Source organism: Simochromis diagramma, unplaced genomic scaffold (assembly GCF_900408965.1).
Source record: "Simochromis diagramma unplaced genomic scaffold, fSimDia1.1 OVJJ01000466.1, whole genome shotgun sequence".
NCBI classification, from domain to species: Eukaryota; Metazoa; Chordata; class Actinopteri; order Cichliformes; family Cichlidae; genus Simochromis; species Simochromis diagramma.
Window position 1 is genome coordinate 447,170 of NW_024387287.1, and position 11,722 is coordinate 458,891.

An 11,722-nucleotide genomic window follows, 5' to 3' on the forward strand; every position below is an offset into this window, starting at 1 on the left:
TTCTGGAGCACAGTAGGGCAGTAGCCCCTCCACTGGTGAGAAATAGGAGTCTGTCAGTGTGGACTGGACCCCTGTGTGAAGTTTGATAGGCCTCCAGCAGTCTAAATCTTGCCACAGAATTTTAGTTATAGCATACATTAAAGTTGTAATTTAATGCTAGTTAGAGTAAAATGCTAAGAGTCCAATCAGAAAATGTTTTACTTGAAGGCGTGGAGGTGTTTTCAATGCTTGTTTAAAATAAAATCTAATGGATAATGGGGAACATCATGGTTAACAAAGTATCAAAAGTTGGCCCAGATCTTGATTTTTTTTTTTTTTGAAATTGTAAATGTTTATACCCAGTATTCATTTGTGGGGTGGGGCTGCATTAATTAAGGGACAGTTGGATGGATTTAAAACTTTTATTCAATTCAGTTTTATTTATATAGTTGCCTCCAGGTACATTAAACGAATGAAAAACAATTGGAGACCTTAAACACAAACTCGTGCCGATTAATCAGCCCATCAGTACCTCACCATTATTTCAAGCTTGGCACAACAAAGACAATGTACTGACACTGATTATTAGCTCTGGAAGAAACTTCTTTTCACGCGACTCTAAGGGAAATATCTGTAAGTAATAGACCTCATCTTGTGTACCAGCTACTTTTTACAAAGCTGGGAAGAAAAATGTGTAAGTCTGACAAGAATGTGGTCAAGCACTTGAAAAAACCCCATGCACATGAAAATAACTTTGTAAGATTAGCAAACACAACTTGAGGAAGAGAGCAGAGATTGAGCAATAACAAGTGCCCATGTATAATTCCCTGATAGCTGAAGTGTTGTTTGTTCTTACTTAGAACATTTTGCCTCATCAGAAAACATCCCTACACATCAAACAAGGGTTTGTAAAAGATCACATTAGTCAGTTACTAGACCTTTAACCAGGAGACCTGGGTTTGTGTCCCACGTTAAACTGTCATTTTCAGACTTTGCTTTATTTTTGAGACTTTGTTTGGTTTGGTTCAGGTAACAAAACTTCTTTGTAAGAGTGAGGAAGAGATCATGGTTTCATGATCATAGGTAACATTATTAAAAACCTGCTTAGAGATCTAATGCAACTCATGAACTAATGGCAATTTCCTTGATTGCACATCTCTCAGATGTAGCATTATTCTTACCTGCAGTGAAGAACCATGCAGTCAGGACTGCCACACAAACGAATAAAGCCATGCAGACTTTCATGTTTCCGTCCTGTAAATGACACAGACTACTTTAAATTTCTGTGAAAACATGACCATGTTTATGACGAGCGATGTCTTTGATTTAACATTGAAATTATCTGCAGACACAACACTTTTAAACAGGTTTTTTTGCAGTTGTTTTTACTTGGCACATGAAGAAAAAAAAAAAACCTTAACTCTTTCCTTACCTCTGCTCTGTCAGGCACAGTATGCAGAAACAAATTGTGGACACGGGGCGAGTCCAAGAAAATGAATAAGAAATTAAAAATATCTTGTGAGCAGGTCACTGAAAAGACTTAGTGCGGCTGAAAGTAATGGAGGGTTTATATGGGAAACAGAGAGGGAGGAGATAAGGGCTCACAGGGAGATAAACCCACAACTGCTGGGCCAAAAAAAACTACAAAGTCTTGAGAGGTATCCAATTTACTCGAGCTGGGTGTGTTTTTCTGAGGCAGAATCACTTTATGTCTTAGATTTTCAGACTTTTAAACAGTTACCATGTGTTTTTGCACGGTTACACAACAGGATCTTTAACAACAAAGGAGGGGGAGTATGGGTCAAGGGTTTGGGAGCTTAACAGTGTGGTGGTGCAGTAAGCTTTACATATGGATGGACTGGAATGTCCCAGTGGCTCAGAGGAAGGGGGATTTTGTTTTGGAGCACATTTCCTCTCACTCCTGACCAACCATGAGGGATTCATCATCATAAATTCAATCTCTCCTGCAAAACAGCAACAGAGGTGACTGTGAAGCTACGTCCTTTGTTTAATTTGCTAGGACAAATGTTTTATTAATCTTCAGCAGTTTGTTAAAACTATCCAAACACTCGCTCCCTACGACGTTTCTTTGTCTCAAAAATGTCTACGTATAAGCTGCAAACCAAACTGATTTATTTGTACAAAACAGGCAGTGATTTCATCTTGAAAGGAAAGACTTCATTCATTCTGTGAGACAAAAACCATTCTCTCAGGCCTTAAGTGCTAGACAGGGCCTGGAGGTTTCAGTTGAGAGGCCAAAACTTGCCAAATTGTCGAGATAAATACAGCTTTAAGAGGGACTCAGTAGATCTCTTGGAATCCTAATGAAGCTGTCTTTTGTATTTGTGTGCTGGCTGGAGCAGAGTCTACAGCGCTAAAATGAGCATGTCGAGCTACACAAAGTCTTACAGAGCTGAGAAAGAGGCCTAGCAGTGTCTGACAGCTCGCCAGAGGTGGCTGTCAGCTTTGGAAATCACAGTCCTGACAATGGACAAACCTTTGACTGACATGCCAGTGTCCTGAGAAACCATGAAAACAATGCATGGATTCTCAGCTCTGGAGAGTCAAACCCTAACACTTTGAGATCCAAGTAGACTAACTCGGCTCTCGAACTTAAACTATTATAATGCCATTTTTGGCATCCTGACATGGGAGTTGGGGGCAAAACAAAGACCAGCATTTGTTTCTAATCTTTAAAAATGGTAAGCAGAGTTGGTGTTTTGTAGGGTCTTAACTCTAATATTGTAGGGTCTTAACCTTACTACAGAAAGCACGACCTTTTCCTAACTCACTGGCTAGCAACTTGTGACGAAAAAAGTTGTTTGAGTGTGAAAATGCTAGTCTCAAGGAAACAGGCACAAATCCGAATTTAGGAAGTGTTTCAAACAGAAACTTTATGATTGTGTGCAAATGTATATTTTAGCTACAAGTAAAATAACCCGAGTTAAACAACAACTCGATTCCAAAACCAGTCCAAAAGCACAGTATTGTCTCTTTTTAATATCTGATCTCTTAACAAGTTTGTCTCTCTTGTGAAGCTTCAAGGAACATTTTGTCTTCCTGCAGGGGGTCTAGTTCTTTTTTTCCCTCCAAAGGTTGAAAGGGGTGATGGCTGGTAAACACAGACCCAAGCAGAGTCCATAATTAGAGAACCCAGCACACTGCCAAAACCAAGGCCAAGGGCTTTTACATGTCACCTTGTGCAAGGCTGAATTAACCCAGCTAATGACTTTGTCAAAAAACTAAGACGGCTGCAGACAAGATTAAGTACAAATTAAATAAATGAGCTGTGAAATGTTCAGTATTATTAACTTAAGATTTATTCAGATCATTAATTCACAATGTCTAAATCAAACAATACAGGATGCTGATGAATAAACGTGCTTTGAAATGCATAATTTTCATCTTATTTTAGTATCACAAACTACTGGAAACACAGGGTTTCAAACATGATGCCATTTTGATCATCATTAGACGATAAAAACAGTGTTTAGAATATTAATTTTCATATAAAATATATTTGCAAAAAAAAAGCACAAGATTTGGATAAAGGTTACAGTACATAAAAGACATGCAGTCAGCATAAAAGGGCTAAAACTTGGTACAGAGTAGTACAGCACTGCTTCAAAACACAGCATCTAAATGCTGCGGCATGCCACAGATGAGAATGTTAGCAAAACCTGGTCAAATTACACTGTAACTACTACACAAAGAGAAATGAAGAACTTTAAGAATCGTTCCTTTCTTCAGCAAAAACATGAGATGAACCTTGGCTTTTAGCATTGAACTACACATCTTCCACAATGATACCATGCCATCAATTTAAAAAATATTGCTAGTGGATTAACGGTCTTATAAAAATGCATATAGTATCTAACTTTTACCACAGCCAAAGTAAGTTATTCCACTTCAAGTAAATAAAAACAACACGTCTTTGAAAAACATGTAAACGTGTATTGCTACTGTATTTGTAAAAAAAAAGAAAAAGAAAAAAAAGAAACAACGAATAAAACCCTTGAACGTGAGAGCAAATGATAGCCAACGAAACCAACATAAAAAAAAAAATTCCTGGTATTTGTCACTAAACACATTCTGGAAAATATCTAACATTTTGTGCAAACAGATTTCAGTATTTGTTGAACATTTTCAAGACGTTTCCTGATTGCACAAAAAATGTACATCATTGGTTCAAAATATACAACATTTAAATGTCAAACAGATTGTTCATGGATTACTAATAAGTGGTAAAACACCTTTCTTTAGACCAGTATTTTGCAAGATTTGCAGCTTTTTCTACAAGAAAGAAAATATTAATAATATAAATAAAATAAAAAGTTTTCTGCTGGAGCAAATCTATTCCATACTAGTTTCAGGCTTTCTCTCTTACAATCAGTTTAAAGTCAGCCAGTTCTTAGAGATTGAGCAAAAAAGAAACTGTAATGTTTTCAGGGTCAGTGGAGGTTTGGGATTGTATAGGGGAGGCATGTGCTGACTCAGCAGGGCATCTGCAAGGACTCTGGGACATGAAACAAGCACCTTCGGGGATCCCAAGCTCCTCAATGGGGCTACTACCAGTGCTAAGAGTAAGCCTAAAGCTTGCACCTCTGTACTGGAACACTTTGAAGCTTCAGTCTTTCCTGGGCCTCCCTGGCCCGGTTTGTAATGTACCACAGTCTGCTTTGGCTCCTGGAGGCAGTCCCTCGAACCAGGGTCTTATCACCTTGCTCTTCTGGGAATTCTTTAGACCCGTGAAGCGAAATCTCCAGCAGTCAGGGGCTCCACATCAGTCAGCTTCCGTAACTGTTCTGTAAAGTGACTGGCTGAGTTCTGTGGGCTGCCATTTGGGAATTGGTCTTTGGTTTGCCTAACAGTGAAACTGCAGATGATGCTGTGGTACTTACTATCAAAGTTGCACCATATGTCATCAGAGGTCAGATCTCCAAGGCTTTTTGGACAAAGAAGCTGTAGCTGTTGTGGATGTAGCTGGAGGGGATGAAGATTGCTTAAGTTCCTCTATGAAGATCTGGCTCCAGGTGTGGCTCTGCTGGCTCACTCTACCCGTGGTTCTGCAGAAGACAGAGATTAACCTGATCTCTGGGGCACTCATTTTGCTAAAGATTGAGGTTTGACTTGCATCGTCGCAGACAAACGCTGGGTGACAGCAGCTGGCCCAGGAAGCGTCACAGGTATTGCTGGCTGTAGATAGACTGTTGAGACTCTTTCTGGCCAGGTTAGAGAGATTTCAATGGCAGTGTCACTTGAACAGATACTAGAGGAGAATGATATGCTGCCGTGGTGGTTGCCTGCCTCCAGTTTCCTCCAAAAACAATCATTCACGGTAGCATCTGCACAGATCTCTGGTACTGCTGACTGAGCCAACCTAGCTGAGATTACATCTCCTCGAGCATGGCCCTCACTTTTTGTTCTTCTTATTGGAATGTGAGATGGCACTTGGCTAAAAGAAGCTCTCCTAATCCTGGCTGGAGGGACTGCAGGAGTTCTAGCCGACACGGTTGCATGAGGAGGTAGCTCTGCTTGATCATAAGACTTTAACTCTTGAATCACTTTTTGTTTCTGCTGTAGTGTCCTGGTTTGGTTTGATTTGTGCTCCATGTAAAAATAAGTTTTTGTTGGTTTTGGGGTCTTTACTGTATCCTGATAGTAACATTTTCTCAACAGGGTTTGCCAGGAAGAGGGATGTGGTTTTGGAAACTGTAGAAGGTTTCATAGCATCTCCATTCACCACAATAGGACTGTGTACCATCCCATTTGAAGGAATGGTGTGCTGTGTTGAATGTACTGATGTAAATGAGGAGTGATGTGAATACTCTTCCTGAGTGGAGGCAGGATGAACAGAACGGATGCTCTCGGTGTCTTCTGGGGTTTAGTGCAAGAAATGGAAGAGGGGCATCTGGTCTGTGTACTGTAGAACAATCTGTCGAAAAAAAGAAGGAACTCTATAAGCTTGATCACAATACTGACCTAGTGGCGATAAAACCTAATCAATTTGAAAACTGGAGATCTTTTGATCTGATGTATTTGGTATCAGCTTGAATATTGACATGCTAATGATTTGTATATTGCATAATTTAATATTGGCTAAAATAAATGCTTTTGAAATCATACATAAGTCAGTACCATGAAGCTGATGAAATAATCTGGCATGCTACTCATTTCTGCTCAGAAATGATTTTAAAAGCACTAAAGTTGTCAAACAACAATAACCAGGCAGTTGTATCTTAGCTGTGTGGCACAATGGCTTATTCTCAATGTTGCCAGTAAAATGATAGAAAGCTAAAGTTACAATCTCAGTATTAGCTAACACTAGCAAGAATAATGGCGTCCCAGTGTAAGACCTGAATTTTTGCACTGTTCTTTTGCCTGCTCCCTTTACGGTTCACCACAGTGGCTCCATCTCATTATGTCACTAGCATCATCTTCTGTCAAACAAACTCTCTGCATGACATTTGCCACTACACCCATGAACCCTGTCTGAGGTCTTCTTCTTTTCCTCCCCCCTGGCAGCCTGATATACAACATAATTTGGCCAAAGTATCTGCTATCCTTCTGCTGCACATGTCCAAACCATCTCAACCTGTCCTCTCCAACTTGGTCAACCTAAGCTATCCCTTTGATGTACTCATTCTTATTCCTGATCATTCTGCTTCCTCTAGCTCTGCCTCCTGTCTTGTTGTTAGTGCTATTGCTGTGGTGGCAGGATTGGTCTATGGCTTAACTGCAGGGGAGGGGCAGTGAGGTGGGTTCAGGGGCATTGCCAGGGAAGGCTGGGAGACGCTTCTGTCAGTAGTTGCCAAACCATGTCTCTCATATTTATACAACAGTAGGGACCGATGTGTGGGACTGCTATGCAGTAGAAGAAATGGAACTGGCAGAAGAGGAGAGTGACCACAGCTGGAGGGCAGTGATGTAAAGCAAACATCAGTACAAAATAAATTGTGTGAAAATAAAAGAGAAAGCACTGAACAAAGACACAGTGTGTGATGGTGCATGTGTTGGGAGCTCCTGTAGCAGCAATTTGCTAGATTGGCACCCAACTTTCCCCCACATGAAGATGTTGGACCGACAGCCCGTGCAGCTGGTGCACACATTGGTTCAGGTGGTGGTAGAACTGGCTTCGATACACCGACAGTAGGAGGCAGTGCAGCTTAAGCAGCTGGAGAACCTGCAGGTCCAGGCCAAGTGTGAAACTCAGGTTCTGGACAACCTGGTGGCTTGATATGGGTCCACCCTCACAGCTCCCCACAGCACAAGCTATCATGCTGGACAAGATGGGAGAGATTATCTGCATTCCTAGACATCTTCAATGCCACAGCAGAATCATGTAGGTGTCCAGAGACTGATTGGCCAGTGCGGCAAACACTGGTGCGCTGAATTATTGGGCATTAAGTCTATTCAGACAAGCATCTATCATCCCAGGACTCCACAAGATGTTATTCCTTTAAACTATTTGGCAGGGAGCCAGGGGAGTGTTGGACCTAATTAAGGAAGGGTGAGTTTCTCATTCTGAAACTCACCCTGGCATGACGATGTGTTCACTGCCTTACAAATTACCTACAAACAAAGGCAAATACTTCAGAAGGAATTGGCTGATATGCTGGAGATGGGAGTAATAGAAGAGCCATACAGTGGATGGTATGGCCTCTTGGTTCTTGTGGAGAAAAGAGGATTCTGTAGAGTTCTGTGTAGACTAGCACAAGGTAAATGTGGTGTCACAGTTTGATGCGTATCCCATACTCCAGGCTGACAAACTGCTCAATTTTCCACAATACTTGATTGGACCAAGCACCACTGGCAGATTCCCTTGTCTCCAGAGTCTAAGGAAAAAACAGCCTTCTCTACTCCATATGGTTGTGTATGGAGCCATGGTCACATTCCAGTTCTTCTTGGCCCAGGTGATGCAGCAACACACTGCATAAGCTGCCGCCTACCTGGATGATGTTATCATTCACAGTAACATCTGTGCAGAGCATGTGCAGCAGGTGGCTGCAGTCATGGAGTCTCTGCTGAGGTGGGGGGGTTCGGGGTTCATGGCCAACCTGAAAATGTTTGCAGTTGAAGGGAAGAACAGTATGAGGGTTACCACCTGAGAGGCAGACAGGTGCGCCCTCAGATGGCGAGGCCAGCAGTCATTGCATCCTGTCTGTAACAAAACCAAAACGGAGGTGAGGCAGTTTTGGGGCTGGCTGGTTCGTCCCGAACTTTGGGGAGCAGACCAGTCCCTTAACAGACCTCACCCAAAAAGTTGCCCCCGATTTGGTCCTGTGGATGCAGCAATGCCAGGTGGTGTTTCATGTGAAACCCTGCTCCAGACCTAACTTCTTCCCTCCCGTTTATTCTGAGGACTGATGCTTTGCACACAGGGCTGGGGGTAGTTTTGTCGCAGCAGGAAAAAGGGCTGATCACCCTGTGGTGTATTTCAGCTGAAAACTGTGAGTGTTAGACTTACTGTAGCACACCTGAAAAAGAGCGCTTGGCTCTGGGGTGGTCGTCTCTTTATTCCTACGTCCTGGGGTGCTCATGGACCCTCTGCTCAAATCACGCCCCACTGCAGTGACTCTATTGCATTAAATATTCCAATCCCAGACCACCATTGGTATCTAGGTCTTACAGCCATATAAGTTCAACGTGATCCATAGGAGAGATATGATGATCACCTCTCCTCTTAACCTAGCTTCAATAACACTTTCCCATAGCTTGATGTTAATGCTCATCAACTTCACTATAACCTTAAAAGCTCCAGGAAATATATAAGGACTTTCAAATATTTTAGCCACTTTTTTTTTTTAAATGATAATTACAAACCAACTTAAATTTTAAATTTTTTAAGTTTTTTTTGTACTACATCATGCAGGTCCTGTGACATTAGTTTAATGAATTGTCTTTTCCACTTTGTCCACACCAAGTCTCTATTTAAACCCCTAAACACAGATGAAGCTGAATTGGTGCATTGGTGAGGTACAGTATTTTTGAGAACAGGATGAGAACAAACAACTATGGTGGGAAAGAGAAAAGTTGGTGATGGATGAATTTAAGAGGCTGCATGCATTTAACAAAGTTTACCTGACTTTGGTCATCCTCTCAATTCTGCACTAGGATGGAAAGAGAGCATGCAAAAAGGGACACAGAGGGAAAAGGGTAATTTAGACAAACTGAGAAGAGAAAGACTGTAAGCAAGGAAACAGCTTTTTGGACAGAAGAAAAAACATCCTCACAAAAACTGGTCTCCATATCCGAACAAATCTCTCTCCATGTTAGACTGAAAAGAAAGATAATAGATAACGCTGCTAGAAAGGATTTATCTGCCAGCATCATATGACTTAACAGATGTCAGCTTGTAATCAGGCCAGAAAACTTGTAATTCAGCTCCCTACACAAACTTGCTTCCCCCATAAGGTTCATCAAACAGCAATGGCAATCACATGATGAACTGCAAAGGGCTCAAGGGGAGTCAGTTTAGGTAGAACAGCTGGTGTTTACAAGGAAGTCAACTCCTCTGAAAAATGTAATGTGTGGCTCAAAGGGGGATTGTGTGGACATAACTCAGACACCAGCACCTCGTGACTCGCAGGACTCAGCGGTTGTCAATTAAGTACCTAAAATATTCTCGGTTTCAGGACTCAAGCTGAATATACGTTGATTGCTATTAAATGCAATGGTGAAGTAAAGTAAAGGGTTTTATAAGATTCAATGCAAAATCCAGAATCCGCAACAAATACCCATGAAACATTCCATGGATAGTTGTTCTGGTGGCAAATTCTTTGTATTTCTATATTTTAAATAGAAGAACACATCTCTGAAGCACCAGATGTCCTTGAACAACATTTTCTAAGATGAATGTGGGCAATCCTTGCCCGATCAAAAAATAATTTCTTTCGCATCCACACAAACCATATTTTTCAGACCATAACGTGCACTGGATTATAAGGTGCATTAAATGAAACAAAACAGTCAGTTAAGTCAAACTTTACTCATCTCATTCTTCTTGCTTCCTTCACTTCCGTATCATTGATTCATTAATGTTGAATTCTATCACAGCTGCTCTATTCCCATGTTGTTGCAGTATATTAATCACTAACCTCGTATTGTGGATGGATTATCTCAGTTGTTCTCCTGACTGAAGTTTGGTCCGTTTACAGAATCCTGCCATGCGATTGCATTTGTCCCTAACCATCGGGAACCCTCACGTTAACTTTCATCAAGTGGAAAAAAGTTAGCGTTCATCCTCCAGCTTCACTGTGTTTATGTTATGCTAACATAGCTGTGTCGCTAGCGATCACGTAGCACATCATTATATACCACCTAGCCCAACTTCAGTAACTCTACAAACGTCACTGCTGTTTAGTTTTCTGTCTTCATTTATGTTGGAAGTGATAGCAGAGCTGTACGTTTTAATTTGTTTCAGAAATCTCTCAGTCAGAACATGCTATATCATGTTTAGGTGGAGGCTAGCGAGCTAACTTCCTGCTAACTTCTAACTCTGTTAAATTTCATAAATGTAATAAATTCTGTTTTCATGGATGCCTGGATGTTAAACTTAATTATTACACCTGGTAAAGCAGCAACGCTGATCATTTTATTAAAGATGAAAGATTTTAGACAGTTTTTAACTATCAGTGATTGACTTTGGGACCTGAGGTTGACGGAGTTTAGGACCCAGATTACTCCGCGAGGCTGAACGACCCATTGACCCACCCACTGAACAGAATTTGGTGGTGAAAAATGTTTCTTATGTTAACCCAAGAGCTGTTAAAACTGACCGGGAACACTAAAGTAAGGGGTGGGGGTGAACGTAACCGGAGGGTTAAGCGGTGCGGCTTCGTAGCTTACCAAAGTTGAGTTTTGAGCGCCATGTAGCACATAAAATCGGTTCTAGGTCAGTAAGCACAACCAGAATTCATACATAAGGTGCACCGGATTATAAGGAGCACTGTCAATTTTTGTGAAAATTAAAGGCTTTAAAGTGCGCCTTTTAGTGCAAAAAATACAGTAGTCGAAAATCATGAAAAGTGATCTTTTTAAACTTTTATGAAGACTTTGCTAAAGCTAACCTTTCAAACATTAACCAAAGCATCCTACAGAGCAATTTTATGTAATTAATAGATCTACTACCACATTTTGCCTTATCTTTAGAAATGTTTTGAACTGAACTAAATGCTTTAATACCCCTGAATTATTCTCTAAAAACAGTTTAGGACAAGCAGCTGCTTGACAAATTAAAAGAGTCTAGTTTGAGTTTTTTTGTACTTTGTTCAAATTGAATGATTACTATTGTTTCTAGACAAAAACTTACCATTTTTCTCATCTGTCAAGCATGTGGGTAAAGTAAGAGGATTTTAACGACATAAGCAAATTTGAAACAATTTCAATCATGAGGCTTTGATGAAAGCTACTGAACTCTAAGAAACCATTGATGGGGTTGGATTTGACTTCATTTTATCAGAGGCATGTTGCACAACACAGATCTAACTAATGGCAAAAGGGAAAGCTGACAGCACGTGCTACTAATACTGCTACAGCACAGCATCTACCTGGTGAGTTCTACATCTGCCTCAGATACATCTTACCGGCAAAGAACATTGGAGACTTATGGCGCAACTCTTCCATTTTCTGAGCAAACAGGGCATTCATCTCTCTTTGAAGGGTACCCACAGCCCTCTTCCGGGTGTCAAGAATAGAACAAGGGGGCAGCGTAGGAAGAGACTCCAAACTGCTCAGACTGCCA

At 41.0% G+C, this 11,722-nt stretch overlaps 2 protein-coding genes and 1 pseudogene across 10 annotated transcripts in view; all 3 read right to left on the minus strand.

The window, feature by feature from the left end:
- si:ch211-251b21.1 (uncharacterized protein LOC571720 homolog) overlaps window positions 1–1,536 on the minus strand; it is a 31,882-nt gene extending 30,346 nt beyond the window's left edge. The window contains exons 1-2 of one of the 2 annotated variants that reach the window (XM_040003688.1): window positions 1,412–1,536; window positions 1,161–1,233 (exon numbers count right to left, since the gene is read on the minus strand). In XM_040003688.1, the coding sequence (XP_039859622.1) occupies window positions 1,161–1,224 (64 nt within the window). In that variant the 5' untranslated portion in view covers window positions 1,225–1,233; window positions 1,412–1,536. Of the gene's footprint in view, window positions 1–1,160; window positions 1,234–1,399 lie in introns of both variants that reach the window. The other variant, XM_040003687.1, reaches the window with a different exon arrangement.
- Window positions 1,537–4,400: 2,864 nt separating this feature from the next.
- LOC120716234 lies at window positions 4,401–5,221 on the minus strand (annotated as a pseudogene).
- A 311-nt stretch (window positions 5,222–5,532) lies between these two features.
- Window positions 5,533–11,722, minus strand: part of LOC120716232 (1-phosphatidylinositol 4,5-bisphosphate phosphodiesterase eta-2-like) — a 145,784-nt gene continuing 139,594 nt past the window's right edge. For 4 of the 8 annotated variants that reach the window (XM_040003679.1, XM_040003681.1, XM_040003680.1 and 1 more), the window contains exon 22: window positions 5,533–5,914. In XM_040003679.1, the coding sequence (XP_039859613.1) occupies window positions 5,652–5,914 (263 nt within the window). In that variant the 3' untranslated portion in view covers window positions 5,533–5,651. Of the gene's footprint in view, window positions 5,915–9,060; window positions 9,090–11,290; window positions 11,303–11,722 lie in introns of all 8 variants that reach the window. The other 4 variants (XM_040003682.1, XM_040003684.1, XM_040003685.1 and 1 more) reach the window with 4 other exon arrangements.